This window comes from Rhinoderma darwinii, chromosome 2 (genome assembly GCF_050947455.1).
Source record: "Rhinoderma darwinii isolate aRhiDar2 chromosome 2, aRhiDar2.hap1, whole genome shotgun sequence".
In the NCBI taxonomy this organism is placed as follows: Eukaryota; Metazoa; Chordata; class Amphibia; order Anura; family Rhinodermatidae; genus Rhinoderma; species Rhinoderma darwinii.
The window spans coordinates 314,606,155-314,625,467 of NC_134688.1; the positions used below are offsets into that span (position 1 = coordinate 314,606,155).

The 19,313-nt window shown below is 44.1% G+C and overlaps 1 protein-coding gene across 1 annotated transcript in view; it reads left to right on the forward strand.

The window, feature by feature from the left end:
- ELAPOR1 (endosome-lysosome associated apoptosis and autophagy regulator 1) overlaps positions 1-19,313 on the forward strand; it is a 271,583-nt gene that overhangs the window by 11,098 nt on the left and 241,172 nt on the right. Inside the window, exon 2 of the mRNA XM_075853543.1 lies at positions 16,210-16,357. Within this exon, the coding sequence (XP_075709658.1) occupies positions 16,210-16,357 (148 nt within the window). The remainder of the gene's footprint in view (positions 1-16,209; positions 16,358-19,313) is intronic.

Here is a 19,313-nt window from a genome sequence, read left to right on the forward strand (position 1 = left end):
GATTTCTTGTACAGAGGACATGAGAATAAGGAAATGCACCAGAAAATGTATCACCCTGTTTCTCCTGTGATCAAAAATATCCCCATTGTGGCCCTAATGTGTTTCCTGGACACACGGCAGGACCCAAAAGGAAGGGAGCACCCGGAGGCTTTCAGGACACACATTTTGCTTTGAAAATGGGAGGATTCTACTTTTCTAGATTGAGAAATAGATGTCCCTAACAGTTTCTACACCCTATGACTATGTCGTGCTAAGAAAGCAGCTGTCCTGAAATCATGTCAGTTCATAGACATTATGTATATCAACCCGCTCTGATATATAGTAAGTTAGAGTGGGAAAATGTATTAAACTGTTGGCGGAAAAAGGCAATATATCCCAAAAAAAGGAGGAAGAATGTATCCAGCTATGTGGAAAACTAGAGCTTGTTCACAGGATGAAAGAAAATTTGTAGGGCTGTAATGACTTTATTATTCAAAGTGACTGGACATACAACGTCTCTTTAGCTCCATCAATCCCTATATAAGGGACGAATGTGCCAAGTGACGCGGTACACCATAACAAACCCCTGCCCGGCAAGGTAGGAACCGCCATGTGCACAAAACAACCAATCACCTGTGGAATATATAAAGGGGCAGTGTCCCACACCGTATGTATAGATACAGTAAAGGACCACTACTCCCCAAATTAATGTCGCTATTTCTAGAAGTATTGTCGGGTGTAAGAGGTCCACCAAAAACCCGAACAAAACTGTAATAAAGCCCATAGTGTATTGATAAGGACAAAACAGGGACTTATGCATAGACCAGGGTTGGAAGGACAAGCGGAACAATAATATCGTAACTCACTTCGCTGTCCTCGTTTGCTGCAGACCCGACACCATTTTTTGGGGTATTTTTGGTTAGATGTTGAAGGGATGGGGTGTAAAAAATGTTTTTCAACAAGTCAGTGTACATCCTCTGACTCATGGACTACTCTCTGGTCTGCAGATTGAAATAGGAGATCTTCAATCACTTTCTCCTGAAATTCAAAGAATGTCGCACTGCCCGCTGATTTTTTGTACAGGACAAATGCGTTCTGCATCGCAACCTGAATTTGTTATAGCCGATGACACACACAGGCTTTTGTCTATCTGCAGAGGCCCCACGTTCTCTAATAGTTGCTGTTGCATTTGAATGGACAGTGCTGATCATGTAGACGTCCTTGCGGTCACGAAATTTTAAAGCCAGCATCTTCTCAATTTGAAAAGTGCATGACTCCCCCTTTCGTAGTTTTTTATCCACAAGTTGACGTGGGAAACCTTTGCGATTCCTGCGTATTGTGCCACAGGCTCCGGTGTTGGCACAATGAAGGGCGCTAAACAATGGCACACTGGTATAAAAACTGTCCGTGTATACATGATACCCCTTGTGTAGGAAAGGGCCAATTAAATCCCACACAATCTTACCAGTGGTACCAATATTTGGAGGGCACCCTGGTGGATTAAATTCACTGTCTTTACCCTCGAAGATCTTAAATGCACATGTGTAGCCAGTAGTGCTTTCACATAACTTGTAGATCTTTACCCCGTATTTTGCAGTTTTTGAGGGTATGAATTGACGGAATGAGAGACACCCTTTGAAATTTGTGGGATTCCACAACCTGGCATTAGGTGACGAAGGCTTATTGGCAATGTACTGCCTGGCATACAAATTTGTTTCCTGCACAAAATGTTCCAAAACTTGGTCCGTAATAAAAATATTAAAATAATTTAGTGGTGAAAAATTACTGACATTGGGACTTATGCCAGGAGTAGCAATAAAGTCATTTATGGTGGGAGAAAATAAACTCGTGGGTTCCCACACTAAATCGGTTTGGTGGGGTTGTGCAATTTCAGGGGCTGCACTTTGAACGGACGTTGTGGCAACTGCGCCGTCTCCCATATCACTGGTGCTGGGTCTCATATCCATAGAATCCCTTGAAGCGACACTTTCGCTGTCGCTTTCAAGTAAGGCTGGATTCACACGACCTATTTTCAGACGTAAACGAGGCGTATTATGCCTCGTTTTACGTCTGAAAATAGGGCTACAATACGTCGGCAAACATCTGCCCATTCATTTGAATGGGTTTGCCGACGTACTGTGCAGACAACCTGTCATTTACGCGTCGTCGTTTGACAACTGTCAAACGACGACGCGTAAAAATACAGCCTCGTCATAAGAAGTGCAGGACACTTCTTTGGACGTTTTTGGAGCCGTTTTCTCATAGACTCCAATGAAAACAGCTCCAAAAACGGACGTAAAAAACGCAGCGAAAACGCAGCGAAAACCGTGAGTTGCTCAAAAAACGTCTGAAAGTCAGGGTCTGTTTTCCCTTGAAAACAGCTCCGTATTTTCAGACGTTTTTGGTCACTACGTGTGCACATACCCTAAGGGTATGTTCACACGAGGGCGTCCGTTACGGCTGAAATTACGGGGATGTTTCAGCCTGAAAACATCCCCGTAATTTCAGCCGTACCGGCATGTGCAGGCGCTTGAACGCCGCGTCAATTAGGGGCGTAATTAGCGCTGCTATTCATTGGAGTCAATGAATAACGGCTCTAATTACGGTCAAAGAAGTGACAGGTCACTTCTTTGACGCGGGCCTCTATTTACGCGCCGTCTTTTGACAGCGGCGCGTAAATATACGCCTCGTGTGAACAGACAAACGTCTGCCCATTGCTTTCAATGGGCAGATGTTTGTCAGCGCTATTGAGGCGCTATTTTCGGGCGTAATTCGGGGCAAAAACGCCCGATTTACGTCCGTAAATAGGCCGTGTGAACATACCCTAGAAGCTCAACTTCAGATGCAGAATCCGTATCTGAGCATAGCATCTGATAGGCTTCCTCAACGCTGTATCTTCTGGCAGCCATAATGATAATACAGTCTAAACCGCAAATAATAAATGGAACTAGCGGTTTCAATTTTTTTTTAATCAACTAAGGCCTCATGCACACGACCGTAAAAACACCCGTTATTGCGGGTCGTAATTACGACCTGCAATAACGGGCTCATAGACTTCTGTTACCCACGGGTACCTATTTTTCTATTTTACGGGCCGTGCTGCTATACTTTATAATGACAGCACGGCTCGCAAAAGCGGCCGGCTGCCCGCGGCCGGCCGTGCCCGGCCGTGCTTGTAATTACGAGTCGTAATTACGAGCACGGTTGTGTGCATGAAGCCTAATCAACTAAGAACACTAAAAGAATGAAACTTTTTTTTTTTTAATTGTTTTTTTTAAGTTTTTTTTTTTTTCAAACCTAAACCTAAACCCTACGCCTAACACAAACCGTAAACCCAAGCCCAGAACAGCACCCTACGCCGTCTAAGGCCCCATGCACACGAACGTGTTTTTGCGGCCGCAATTCCCCCGAAAATCCACGGGAGAATTGCAGCCCCATTCTTTTCTATGGGGACATGCACACGACCGTAGTTTTTGCGGTCCTTGCACGGCCCGGGAGCCCGGACTGCAGAAAGAACGGGCATGTCTTATTACGGCCCTGTTCTGCGGTCCGGGCTCATTGAAAACAATGGTGGCGGCCATGTGCATGTCCCGCGATTTGCGGGCGGCCTGCGGCTGACAGTCCGCAGCCGGCCGACCCGAAAATCACGGCCGTGCACACGACTACGGTCGTGTGCATGAGGCCTAACAGCGTACACGCCGTCTAACAGCGTACCCTAAAAAGAAAGTAGTTTATAGTACGATTCTTAGTATATACAGTAAATATATTTATATTTATATATATATATGTATATACTATATACTATAAAATACTGAAAAAAATGTGTTTTTTTTAAATAAACTGTGTAAGGGACAAGTGATTTTGTGTGGGGACACTGACACACTTGTATCTGTTTCTCTCCAAAGCTAGAACAGTGAGGAGAAACAGATATATGTTTTTACTTTTATTTTACAGTAGTGATCACTATGATTGGATCTCATAGTGATCACAAAAGATCAGGAACCAATACTATTGGCTCCTGATCACTGCTCTAAGAACAGAGCTGCTAGCAACAGCTCGTTCTTAGAGCAGGAGCTGTCATTTAGACACTCCCGGCTCTGTACGCAGTAACAGCATGTGACCGCTGTGATTGGCTGTCACAGCGGTCACGTGCTGTTACGACGAAATCGGCAGGTCCTGATGGCTGCACTAAGAACCGGACCTGTTACTTACAGCCGGTTTTTAGTGCAGATGTCACCAGGGTGCCGTTAAACCCCCTCTACTACAGCGACGCCAAAAGGCGTCGCTGTAGACTGAGTACCTGCACCGCCTGACGTCAAAAGACGGTGGGCAGTCGTTAAGGGGTTAAGCCTAACTATTCCTGAGTCAGAATGTATAATAGCAGCCAAAGTCTTTGACCCTAGCGAAGATGAATGAAGCTGGGTGATATTCCTGCCAGGTTTCTCTTCCCAAAGTAAATGTAGGGTAAAGATAGCCATTAACTTTCATCCTAGCCTTGGAAGCCCCATATGGCAGTTTAATCCAGGATATGTGTCATAGGTCCAATACAGTCCATAAAAAAATCCCATACGACGCTGTACAATACTTTAGCAGCTTCCAATGAGCATACTACTCTCGCACTCTTTCAGTAGGGATTTGCAAGAAGGATACAGTCGCAATATGTTAATGGCAGTAAACTTGGCTGGATTAAAGCTGGTCTGATCAGAATGAATAAGGCTCGTAGTCACTCAAGATAATTTGGTGGCTAATATTTTGCCTAAGATTTCAATTGGCAATAAAGATATAGGATGATATAAAGCAGGGGACAAGGGATCCTTACCCAACTTTGGCAGTACAATCATAATCGCATCCTGCATAGAATCAGGAAGTGGACTGCGGGCTGAGGCGTCTTGGAACACATCCATTAGTTTAGGCAGTACTATGTCACAATATTTCTTATAAAGCTTGTCCGGTAGGCCATCAAGCCCCGGGGCCTTTGTTATTGGGTAAAGCAGCCACAGCCAGATTAAATTTCTCTAATTGCAAGAGAGCATTCAGAGAGTCCCTTTGGGCTTCGGGAGAGACACTTTTCCAAGATACTGGACAATATGAGGGCATGTCTTGGTCAGCCTGGAAGAATATAAAGCAGTATAAAACCTCTGAAAGTTATTTATGATACCTGAAGTATTTTGTCAGAATGTCATCTGCAGCGTTTCTTATCGAAGAGATATAGGAGTAGCCCATTTGAGCCCTGGCAACCATGGCAAACATATGCCCTGCTTTGTCAGGCTCTTTCAAAAACAATTGTTTAGCTAAGCATCTCTTTGCAGATTCTAAGGTATATGCAGTTAACCTCTCCTGTGCCTCCCTCCATGTTACTGCTGCCACTGAACTGCGTTCAGATATATACACAGATTCCATATCCCGTACACGATGTTGGAGTTCCTGACCTAGTTGACTGAGCTGATATTTAGAACGATTTATTTTTTGAATAAGGAAACCCTGAAGATATGCTTTCATGGCATCCTGTTCAATACATTTCCCAACAGAATTCCGATTTAAAATGAAAGTGTTTGGTAAGGGCAGTCTCTATAAGGAAACCATCCACCACATTTAAGCCAGATGGCATTAATTTTCCAGTACCCTAGCACGAACAGGCCCAGTCGCTGGCACTGTGGTTTCTAGCAAAGGACCAGAGCAGCAGAGGTAGCCCAAAAAAATTTAATTTAACCTTTTAATTGTTTCTTTTAAAAGATATGGATGCACAAACCAGACTGTGTACAGAGCAGCTAGGGTGTATACCCACACAACACCCCAAAGTATAACACTAAAAAATCCTACCCACTATGATGTAGCAATGCCCCAATCGTTAGCAATAGGAGGCCTGGATAGATACAGAGCAGCAAACGCCTGTCCCTATCTCAGCCTAACACTAGGAGAAACAGGAAAGATATTCAGTCCTGTTACTGACCCTGTCTGAAAGGTATAGTCGGCTAACACAGTCTGTCCCTACACTTTAAATGACCCTACACATTACCCTAACATCAGGGCCTAATTACAAGTGGTGCCTCAAATTTTAACCAGTTAGTAACCGCCCATTAGTGTTTTTACGCTGGCCACTAACGGGCTTTATTGCGATGGAATAGCCTTTTTACGGCGCTGCATCAGAATAAATAGAGCAGGCAGCAGTTAAATCTCCCTGTACTCTGCCCTGCTCTAACGGGCAAGATCGATATCTGTATCAAACAAGCCCGTTTAACGCCTCAGATGCGGCACTCAATAGCGAGCGCCGCATCTGAGTGTTTTTGAAAGGGAGGGAGCTCCCTCACTCACTCCATCGGCACCCTGCTATAAGATCGCAGGGTGCCAGTGTCTTCTATGGCAGCTGGGGGCCTAATAAAGCCCCCCAGGTCTGCCTCTAGTTAAAGCCTGCTAGGCCATGCCTAGCAGATGCCTGGCCGTTTTACGCGGACAGGCAGTAATACACTGCAATACAGAAGTTTTGCAGTGTATTATAAAAGCGATCGGATAATCCCATAGTGAAGTCCCCTAGTGGTACTAGTATAAAAGTTTTAAAAAGTTAATAAATAAGTGAAAACAAAATGAAAAACCCACTTTTAACCCTTACAAATTGCTTTATTATATAAAAAAAATTACACATATTTGGTATCGCCGCATCCGTAAACACCTTGCCTATAAAGCTATTACATTTAACTCGCTCGGCGAACGCCGTAAAAAATAAAATAAAAAACAATGCAAGAATTGCTTTTTTCTGTGAATCCTGCATTTAAAAAAAAGTGATAACGTGATCAAAAAGTCGCACGTACTCAAAAATTGTACCAATAAAATCTACAAGTCGTCCCGCAGAAAAAAAGCTCTCATACAACTGCATCCACAGAAAAATAAAAAAGTTATGTCTCTTCAAATATGGAGACATGAAAACAAATAATTAAAAAAAAAGTGTTTTTTTTACTGTGTAAAAGTAGTAAAACATAAGAAAACTATATCAATTTAGTATCGTTGCAGTCGTAACAACCCGCTGAATAAAGTTATTGTGTTATTTATACCACACGGTAAACGGCGTAAGTTTAGGGCGCAAAAAGGTGTGGTGCAAATTGCTGGGGTTTTTTCTGTCCCCCCCCAATAAAAGTTTATAAAAGTTAATCAATAAATTATATTTACCCCAAAATGGTGCTATTAAAAAATACAACTTGTCCCGCAAAAAACAAGACCTTATACAGCTATGTCGATGCAAAAATAAAGTTATAGCTCTTTGAATGAGACGATGGAAAAACGTCAAATAGGCTGGTCACTAAAGGGTTAAAATATTGTATCAACAGCATAGTCACATTGAGTTAATTCGGTAAATGAAAACAAATATGCTCATGTGAAAATGTTTAATTACATTAAACAAATTAAATTGAAAATAAACCACATGCTATTAACCCCTTCCCGCTGCAGCCAGTTTTGACCTTCCTGACAGCCTCATATTTCCAATCTGACATCTGTCACTTTGTATTGCTTTTTCTTATCCAAGCGATTCCGAGATTTTCTCATGACACATTGTACTTTGTTAGTGGTAAAATTTGGTCAACACATTCAGTGTTTGTTTGTGAAAAACACCAACATTTTGAGAAAATTTGGAAAAATTAGCATTTTTCTAAAACTTAAATGTATCTGCTTGTAGGACAATAGTAATTTCACACATAATAGTTACTAGTTAACCTTTCCCATATGTCTACTTTTATGTTGGCTTCCTTTTTTGAACATCTTTATTTAACTAGGAAGTTACAAGACTTATAAGTTTAACAGTAATTTCTCACATTTTCAAGAAAATTTCAAAAGCCTATTTTTTTTTTATTGACCAGTTCAGTTCTGAAGTGGCTTTGAGGGACTTCTATATTAGAAACCGCCATAAATCCACCCATTTTAAAAACTGCACCCCTCAAAGTATTCAAAACCGCACTTAGAAAGTTCTTCACTCTTTTAGGCTTTTCACAGGAATGAAAGTAAAGGTGAAATTAGAAAATTTCAGTTTTTTACGGATATTCAATATTAATCCTTTTTTTCCCCCCTGTAACACAGTGTTAACAGAGAAACACAACTCAGTATTTATTAGCCTGATTCTGATGTTTTTAGAAATATCATATCTTATATGTGGCCCTAGTGTGCTACTTGACTGCAACACAGGCCTCAAATGAAGGAGCACCTGATGGATATTGTGGCCATCTATTTATTTTAGGCACCATGTCAGGTTTGAAGAGGTCTTGTGGTGCCAAAAATACACCATTTTGAAAACTACACCCCAGGGAATTCATATAGAGGTGCATTGAGAATTTTGACTATGTAGTATGGAAATACTACATGTGTGATCATAAACTGCTGTTTGGACACACTGCACTGTTCAGAAGTGTAGGAGCGCCATTTGGCTTTTGGAGTGCAGATTTTGCTGGATTGGTTTTTGGGCACTGTCACATTTGCAGAGCCCCTGAAGTACCAGCACAGTGGAAACCCTTAAAAAGTGACTCCATTTGGGAAACTACACCCCTTGAGGAATTCATCTAGGGGTATAGTGAGCATTTTGACCAAGTTTTTTTTTTTCAGAAATGATTAGCGTTGGGCAGCGAAAATGAAAATTATTTTTTTCCCCAATAAGATGTAGTTTTGTCTTTAAAATCTTTAAATTTCACAAACTATAAAGGAGAAAAAGCAATACAACATTTCTAAAACAATTTCTCCTGAGTACGGCAATACCCCATATGTGGTCATATACTGCTGTCTGCACACATGGCAGGGCTCAGAAAGAAAGGAGCGCCTTTTGGCTTTTGAAATGTCGATTTTGTGGATTGGTTTAAGGGTGCCATGCCGCATTTGCAGAACCCAGGGGCGTTGCTAGGGTCTTATATGTCTCGGGGCTTGTGCCCCATATCTTTTATTTACCCCCCCCCACCCGAAAAAGAAATAAATATCTACATACATATCGGAGATAGCCTATCTATAAGACTAAGGCTCCTATAGCTACACCGCTGGATAGAATTTGATGCATTGTCTCAGCAGACAGTATCACACAGGATACTATACAGGATACTTACTATACAGTTCCTGTATGTAAGCCTGCCTTGTGGTAAGATACAACAGACCGTATCACACATGGGCCCTGCATCTAAGCCCATGTGTGATTCTGTCTGTTGGACCCGGTATCTAAGCTTGCCACAAGGCAGGCTGAGATACAGTACCCCAGCAGGCAGTAATGATGTTACACTTACCTAGCTCTTCGATGCAGCGGATGTCCCGACACCATCCAGCATCATGACGTAATTCGCGGCGCACAAAGTCATGACGCGAGAAGACGTCAGGACTTCCGCTGCGCTCGGGAAAGAGGGTAACTATTTGTGTCGTTACTATAGTAACAGGGGCCCGTGTATTTTATGATATTACTAGAGTGTTTCTGTAGACGCGGTGCGGGGGCCGCAGCCCGGTCACAATCGTGACCGCTGCCACCCCTGTAGTGGTAGTCGCCCAGGGATCTGGGGCACTGGGCCAAAGATCTGGGGCTTGGGCCCCAGAGGTCAGATGTTAGCGACGCCCCTGTAGTACTTGTACAGTGGAAACTCCCCATTTAGGAAACTTCCCTCTTGTCCACAATCCACCCTTGTGGAATTCATCTAGGGGTATAGTAAGTATTTGGACCCCAAGGGTTTTTTGTTGAATTATTTAGAATTAAGCCGTGAAAATGAAAATATTATTTTTTTCCAATAAGATGTAAATTTAGATAACATTTTTCATTTTCACAAGAATAAAGAATAAGCACACCAACGTTTGTAAAGCAATGTCTCCCGAGTATGATAATACCCCATATGTGGTTAAAAGCTGCTGTTTGGACATATGGGAGGGTTCAGAACGAAAAGGAGTGGTAGTTGACTTTTGGCGCGTAGATTTTGCTGGAATAGTTTGCAGAAGCCGTGTTGCATTTGCAAAACCCCTGATGTACCAAAATAAAAAAAGTGACCCCATTTTAGAAATTACACCCCTAAAGGCATCTTTAAAGAGGTGTAGTGAGCATTTTAGACCCCCACGGGTGTTTTTCAGAAATCAATACGCAGTGGATGATGCAAAGTAAAATTTTTAATTTTTCCACTTGTATGCCATTTCACTGCACAATATGTTGTCCCGATGCTGCCTTTTCTTCCTTCTTCCTCACACGCACACACTGCTCTCTCCTCTTTCTCTCACTTCCGTTCCTCTTCGCGCCCTTCCTTGGCCATCGCCTCTCCCCACGCCTTCCGACTCCTCCTCCACTCCTGTGCCTCCTGCGGCCTCCTCCTTCTACTGTGCATGCACTCAGGGCACCCGGCAGTCAACAATGACGCGCATCCGCCCGCATCCGGTGGGTGTCTCTGATTCCTGCACTGTCTTCTCTGCATTCCAGTGCTGGCCGTGATGACCCCCCCCCCTCCTTACACGTTTCAGCTGGGCAGATAGTGGTTAATGGGAGCAAAGAGTCGGATAGTACCTGAGTGAAGTACATGGTATTGTTGGAAGACCAACCCAAGAAGGAGAGATGCGCCTCCTCAGCAGAAAATACTGGGTTATCAGTAATAGGGGTCAGTGGTCCCAGTGGATCCACGAGAGAGCCCCCTATCCCAGAGGAACGCAATGTCAGGAGGGTATGGAAGACAACAAAGGAGGCAGGTCTCGGTCTGTTCCCAGGCAGGGTCCATGGCAAAGTAGATAGGGTACGGGTACAGAGCTGTTGGGCTAAGCGAACCCAGAGTTTAGAGTCCCGATTATGAAAGAAGTCGAGGACATGAGCATGAGTCAATGCCAGATAATAAAGACGACAATCCGGCAGACCAACCCCACCCGCGTCCCTGGAGCGAGTAAGAATTGTCCTACTCAGGCGGGCACGAACCCGTTGGCTAGATGAAGGATACAAAACACTGTTGGATACGTAGCCAATAAGAGAATGGAGAGGGGAGAGAGGCTCGGTCCGGGGAGGAAAAGCCAGCGGACTGCCGCAGGAGCTAAACACAAAAATGTGAAGGACCAAAAAGCGACGATTGCACCGCTACGCATGATAGCGACCCGCTCTCCCCAGCATATAATAACAAAAAAATAAATAAGTAGAAACAGCTATTATTATAGACATATTGAAAATAGTGGGGAAGGTAAATGGTAAATGGTAGCAGCACTGAATACAATATCTAAGGCAAAAAAGAAACCAGACATCTCACAATACTCAAGAACAAAAGAGGGCTTCCAGGAACTTGAAGAGTCACGTAAGGCAAACTAAATCCTGGAGTAGATGAACAGGGCTCCAAGCAGAGCAAGACCTCAAGCTGAACGGGCAGTTTCCTCTGGCTGTGCAGGTTCCTGGTCGCGTCCACGACCGGACCGTCTTCTGGGCCGACCTCCTATAGAATCCAGGAGTAAAGAAGGAGGGCATCCCATTTGGAGCCCTCTGCCCGCAGAAGACAACAGCAAGGGCCACTCTTGGAGGGAGATGTGAGGAAGGCCTAGATCCCGGAGGATATAGGGCAAGTCATTGAGAGATCTCAGCGAATAGGTGCGGCCATTAAGGCAAATGGGAAGCCCCATCTATAGAGGATACCTCGATTCCGAAGAAAGGGGTTTGAGTGCTGCTCTTTGTGCCAGAGTATGCCGAGAAAGATCCGGTAGGATACGTATCTGCATCCCTTGATGAAAAATGGTGGGTTGTTGCCTGTTTTTTTGCAGAATAGCGTCTTCAATGGCGTAGAACTGTATCCGGCAAATGGCATCTCTGGGCCGCTGGTCATCAAGGCTTAGTGGGCGTAGGGATCTATGAGCACGATCAATTTCAATATGGGTATTCGGTGAACGACCCAATAAGTTATTGAAGATAGTGGATAACGTGGAGAAAAGATCGGATACAGGAATAGATTCAGGCAGACCCCGAATACGTATGTTGTTCCTCCTAATTGAGCAGAATGCTGCAGAGTGGACTGCATAGTGGCAAGTGCTGCATTGTCAGAGACAAGAGTATCCACTCTCGTAGAAGGTGAGGAAAGTTCAGCACAAAACTCGGAAAAATACAATTTACATTCTTCCACAATCTGTTTGGCAAAGGAAGTCATATCGGCCATAGTGGGCAGCGTTTGGACCATCTGACAAATGTCCAAAAGTGTTGCAGGTCTATCCTCACTACCCGGTAGAGATGAGGAGTCGGCATGACTTGAGCTGAAAACAACAGGAACATCACCTGCTTGAGAGCCGAGTCCAGAGGATGGTGGCTGGAAGGGAGGATGGCGGAGCCCTGGCTGCGGGCATGGGAGAGAGGTAAGGGCTGAAGAGGCGAGGGAGACCCCTGATGCAACGAGGATAGAGAGGCCGACTGTACATGCGGGGAGTTACCCCAAGAGGAGACAGAGGACCAAGTGGGGGAAGCTCCCAGTGGGCAAGGGCCTTGGTGAGGCTGGGGGAGTATGTGGACCCGAGCAGCAGGTAGGGGAACATGAGGGCTGTGACCCCCATACTCATAGTTCAGATCCAGCAGCGGAGAGGATGCATCCTGTAGAGGAATGGCCCGAGGACAAGGCCGATGCAGGGGCTCAGAAACAGCGGGCCAGGAGTCCTCCAGCACAGGTGGGCCTGGGCCGTGTGTAGCCATATCCGTGGCAGGTCTGAGAGGCGATAGCGGGCGGGATGCACCCACTTCCGGTTTCCTCATCTCCGGCAGCAAGTGCCGGCGGACATTTTGGAAGGCCGCGTGTGAGGTATGGGGCATAGCGTCCGCCTCTGTGGTATCCCCGGAGACAGCAGCAGAGTGCCGGGGGATCCCCACAGATGAGACCTCCCCAGCAGGTGAGGCCGGCTGGGACCTCGTAGCGGCACATGCAAGGCCGGGATCCTCCAGAGGAAGGTCGCGGCGGCCAGCTTATGACGCATCTACACGCGGAGTCTGGGATCCAGCACCCTCCGCTCGCGGAGCGAGGAGTCAAGGGTCCCCTGCGAAGGTTCTGGAAAAGGTAGGGAGACATCCGTGGGTAGTGGGACAGTGTCCCCGGAGTACTGGGGCAGCCCAGGTGTCAGGGCCGGGCAGTCAACTTGTCCCAGGGCCTCAGGCCAGAGCGAGCCCCGCAGCTGCATGGGGGTCTGCCTTCCGAAATATGCCCCAATGACACTCTGAGGGGATGAGGGATGAGCAGATGAGGCAGTCTTGCCTTTTTTGTTGGCCTTCCCCATCTTAAAAGCTGGATGACAGCTGATGTTTGTGAGGCTGGTGGAGGAGCTCAGGGAAGCATGTCTTCATCCATCCATAGCTGGACATGCCCCTTTATTTAAATTTTTAACCCTTTTGTTGGGCCCAACAACCTCTCCACATTTTTAGTTGCCTGATGATCTGCTTTGTGTTAATCAATTTAAATATTTAGGAGCTAAAACCCCATGCACACAAATGTATTTTTGCGGCCGCAATTCACCCGCATTCATTTTTTTTTAGCTGTCCATTAGTCAACCCTAACTGGTGGCTGGACAACTATTTGAGCAATGCTGCTACAGCCTAGTAGAGAGCCCTTCTCGGCTCCTATGAGAGTCAATCTAATTTCATTTACCGATTTTATAAAACTCTGCAGCTCTTGGCTTCTCAAATTGAAAGAGGTGGGTCATGCATGGACAGTGGCTAGTACTTTGTTCAAATTAGATAGTTCTGTACTTTCTCCCTATACTCCGCTTTTTGTGGCATAATCCCCACCTTCCACATGTATTAGTCCATCCAGCAGGCAGCACCTGGAAAGCAAGAGTTTGAAATATCCAATATTGCTTTTTTGTTTTTTGTTTCCCTGCAGGTTTCACTTCGGTTGCCTAATCCCTCACTTTTTAAACACCCCCAGCTTCAATTAATGCACAGTTTGGAACTCTCCAAGTATTACTGGCTTCCTTTTAAGCTGGAGACCATTCTTAGGTCTCCGGACCTAGTAAAGTCCTTGACACGTGTTTAGGAGCTGTTGCATTCCAGTGGGTCCAAGCCATTAGTTAAAGCCCTATCTAAAAGTAGAGAAGATCTGCCAGAGCTATGGGATGATGACTGGATAGAAGTAATTGATTCTTTCCTGCCCAACATAGTAAGCTCTAGAGACTAGAGATATCCTCATACATTACAGATTTATGCAGAGGATTTACTACACCCCTCTTAGGCCCTATTCGCACGACAGGGATTCCCGGCCGTGTGACGGCCGTTTTTTTATCTGTTTTTTTATCTGTTTACTATACGAGACTCCTGTAGCTTGCACTATATGATCACTTTGTGGCTGTAAACTTATGAAAACTCTGTGGAGTCTGTTCGGGTGCCTGTTTTCGATGTGGTGTCTCTACTGGGACCTTTATTCATGTGGTCTGTTCCTGCTCCAGGTTAATTCATACTGGTCCATTGTTATAAACCTTCTGCACTCCCACTTTGAGTTTCCTAGAATCCTCTCCCCTCAAATCAGCCTTTTTAGGTATTTTAGGCCTCCCTGGGCAACCGATCAGTTTTTAACGACTGTCACGCAAAGATACGGCACCAGAACCAAGCTCAGTACATACATGCAGTATCAGAACAAATTTCAATACATAAATAAGACGCCAGCACAAATGCAGCTCAATACAGAGATAATTTGCAAAGTCTGGTTAGACCCTGCCATATATATATTTTTATGACCTGAAACTACAGATCCTAGTATGACCTGAACAGTATTAAGAATATACAGAGTTCCTGTTTCGCAAAAATAGAATGCCATACATCATCTCTCTGCAGATCTTACAGTGACTACAGTACTAATCAAACAGAGGCAGAAGAAACATTTACATAGTGACTCACAGGTGATGTCTTTTCTCACTCAAGTCATGCACCTTCTATTTCTTCTCCATCTGATACAGAACTTCATTACGACTTCTCCCGTCGATGACTTGTCTCTGCATTTTGCCGCTCAGATGTCTTCAGCTCTTCGTTTTTCCAACGTATTTGCACCTATATATTAACACAGAATCCTCATAGTGCCCCACACTGTGCCCTTGAATATACCTCCACGCACTGCCTCTGAATATAATAGTGCTGCACACCGTGCTCCCGGGAAATAAAGTCCTCACTCACAATGCCCAATAAAAAATACTGTCACGCTGTGCTCCCTTAAATAGTGCCATAGACTGCGCCACATGAAAATAAAGCACCACACACAGTGGCCTCTAAAAAAAAAGATATAAAAAAGTGCCACACAGTGCCCCTATAAGGTTTTTTTTCTATTGACCAGTGGCAATAGGTGAGTACACATGAGGTTCCAATAGTAGGTAACTATTGATAGTGGTTTTACATAGGTCCTATTTTTCACTTACCTATGCTACCCCGTAATTTTTACAATTTGTCATGGACACAGTTTAGCAATGCAAAGCATAATCTACGACTGTATTACAAGGTTTTCTTAACTTGCATACCAGAAATGTACGCCCAACTTGTCTTATACTGCCCTGCCCCTCCAGGCTATATAAATCATTATGTACAATGTTTTTTAAATCCTCCTGTGCTAGATCTGACTATATCCATGCAACATTTTTTTTTTCTGTTTTTTTTTCCTTTTTCTTTTCTCTTTTTCTGTACATACTTATTGTATATGTACTCTGTTACTAATATGTATACTATTTCTGCATTTTGTTTGCAGTTTGCAGTTTGATAAAGGCCAGATTGTGGCCGAAACCTTACACCTTTTCTCTTATATTGCCTTATTTAAAATAAACTTATTTTGCATATTTCAACCGAAGGAGTGCTCGAGTTTTTCATTGCAAGTATATAGTGCCTGTCTGTGCGCTCTAAAGATAATGTGCCACAGTTCCACCTAAAATGAACAAACATCACTCACCTGTTCCAGTGTTGCAGGTCTGGTCTCTTGTGACTAGGCCTTCTTCTGGGAAATGACGAAAGAGGCACCATGACATCACGCCACCTGCATCACTGAAAAATGTGCCGAATTGTGGGGAAGGGGTCTGATGGTTTCCTTCTCTCACCAGCGCTAGTTAGACTCTTCAACTGTATTGCCCTCCTATGAATGCAGATACAATTGAAGTGCAGAAAAGGTACCAGATTTCAGTTCCGCCGAACCGGCTGTTATTTTAACAACTGGGTCAGAAGAACCGGCCGTATCCCACACCTGCGTTTTTAAGGTAGACGTTTCCTGTTGATGTTAGAAAATATAAATGAAGTTATACAGGTTAACTATAAAATTCAATTGCTTGTTTTTCTAGGTCACAGTGGAAAGCCCATGGGGAATATGTGGCATCAAATACTGATGAATGTACAGCAACTTTAATGTATTCAGTGAACTTGAAACAGGAGGGAACAATCAGCTTTGAATATTTATATCCAGATAGCAACATTGCCTTTGAATTCTTTGTAAGTATCTATTAAGTAACCCTAGAGAATGTTTGCACTGTTCAGTTTCAAAATTTATATACAGATATGCATTGTTTTTGTGTTCCCATGCAGAGAAATCAGATTTCATGTTTCTGTGAAGTCTGAATCTGCAAGTTTCCCAGCATTTAGAAGCCCAAAGTATAACCGCATGTTTTCGACATCAGAATCACTCCTTTTTAGCAACAGGAGTGTTGCAATAATAGGCATGTAGGAGTGTAGGAAATCCTAGCCCCAAAGTCAGCAAGATTGTAGAGGATATGTCACTGTTTTTGCTGGGCAGAACCACCTCGAGAGTAGAACGATCAATAAGATAGCGTCTGTAGGATCAAAATCTTTTCAGTTCCATTCGCCACTGAAGAGAAATGTATATGTTATCACTCCTATTGGATGCTGACATGTTACTTTCCCCTGATGGATGAGGTAAGGGACTTGCTCAGTATGGGGTCATTTTGTCTGTTTACCGCATGGGGCTCCTGTAGCATGCACTATATGACCACTATGTGGCTGTAAACTTATGAAAACTCTGTGGAGTATTATGCGGGCAGGTTAGGGCCTTAAGTTTGATAGCACTCTGCATAGAATTTCTATTGGCGCTGCTAAGCAGTGCACTAATAACTATACCAGACAGTGTCAATCTACCAGTTCAATACAGTATTGGGGCAAATAGCTGTTAAATGTTGGCCCAATTGACTAATGTACAGGTGCATAACAATGCTATACAATGTGACTACAACCATACACTGCCAAAATAATATGCAGTACATTGTCTAAATAATAGCGTCAAACAATACCATAATAAATATTAACATCAGTACACAAATAATACCATGATACAGTAACCAAATACCAGCACCATAATGGCTGAATAAATACTAATAAAATAATAGTGCCATACATTGCTCAAATAATAATGACCTACAAAGACCTATTAACAGTGCTATACAATGTCTAAATAATCTTGGCATGCAGTTAAACAGCAGCTCCATCTTTATTAAAGTTAAACTAATTGGCCTGCTTATGCAAAAATGACACATTTTGTGATAATAACTGTTTTAGCTGCTTTTTAGAGTCTATTTACTAGTTTTGGTCATAGTGTGGTTCTTGCTTTGATTTTCTAAAATAAATGAATGCAATAAGACTTCAACATGTGAATAGCGGCTCAACACAGCCCTGCTCTATTATGGCTAGCACAGACTTCAGCTGTGGCCTAGTAGGGAACAGAATGGGATCTCTGTATTGGCACCATTCAGGTATAAGAAACTTTGGGTCTTGTAGAGTTCCATGACCCTGACCTCTAGTTTTTGACTGTAGTGACTTTAAAATGGTCCTTGTCTAGGGCAGGGGTACTCAACTATTTTTAGTGAAGTTCTATTTACCTGGGTCTGCTGTTAGGTGAACATCTGATTTGAACCCCAAAGGTAAGGCTATTTATATGGGTCAGATTTGCCATAGGCAATTTCGAGACGTAGATATGTGGCAGAAATCCGAGGCTTATCTGTTCCCTGTAGACAGGACCACACATAGTGCCCTTTGTATATAGTTGCCACACAGTGCCCCCTGTGGACAATGCTTTACAAAATTTGGAAAAGACCCTAGTAGTTGGCGGGTAAAAACTTAAATATATAGAAAAATTGCCAAGGCAATTGGAACCTGTTTTTTTCCCAACTACTTACTAAGTAATAGAATAGTAGAATAAATGAAATACCTTTATTAAATTAGGGACAAACCACATGAAAATGTAAAACTACAATGTTTACTGGCACATGCAATTTGCAGACATAAAATATGTCTATAGAACATGAGAGATCTAACCCAATGCAAAGTTGACACTGAGTATAACTACTAGCTATAGTCAATTATATGAAGTATCCGCTCCAGTTAACATTGCGCTAAAAGACTAGTATAGCCCCCCTGTAGACAATGGCACACAATGTCCCTTGTAGATAGTGCCCCACAAACAAAAAAAACTTGTACTTACCTAGCCCCGTTCCCACGACTAACGGAGCTGCATAGCAGGCCTCCTCAGACACTTTAGGTGTGCAACCTATGAGACGGGACCCTTGCGTAGGCCGGCGCGATGCATTAAATCCTGTCCCAGGGTCTTATAGGCTGCATGCCTAACATCGCCTGTAGCCTAGTGAATGGTGGAGCAGGGAGCTGATGGCTTTCTTCTCCGCCATAGTGTTCAATTGTATCTGCATTCAGAGGATGTAGATACAATTGAATGTAGCAGTCGCCCGAGTCAATAATCCGAGGCTTCTGTGCTAGCGATGCCAATGCTCCGGACAGCTAGGGTCTGCTTGGACCGTGGTCCACCAGTTGAGGAACCTTGATCTAGGGCAGGGGTCTCAAACTGTCCTCTGCGGCCCATGGGGCACACATAGCTCCCTCAGGAGAGGAGAGAGCAGGCGAAGGAGGAGTGCACCAGCGAATGACGAAACCCCGAGCCGGAGTCCTAGAGAAGACCTTATACTAGTGCTCTGCTCTGAGGAAGCCCCTAACATCACTTTCCATATATGAACAGTGATGTCAGGGGCTTCCCCAGAGTTCTGGAGTAGAGCCTACACTAGTGCTCTGCTCTTGGACTCTGGCTCTGGAGTTGCCCCTGACATCACATGCAGGTCCAGGAGGATCCCCGACGTCCAGGGTCTATGGACGGTGATGTCAGGGGCTCCTCCAGCAGAGGAATCCCCTGACTAAGCGTCGGCAGCACTCTCGCTGGGGATTCCACTCCTAGGGATAGCCCCAATAGAGCTATCTATAGGGAGGGGTGGCATTCTCTACAGTGGGCACTGTGGCACGATCTACAGAGGACACTGTGGCATTATCTGCAGAGGGCGCTGTGGCATTATCTGCAGAGGGCGCTGTGGCATTATCTACTGAGGGCGCAGTGGCATTATCTAAAAATGGGCTGCCCAATCTTCATATTCTTGTG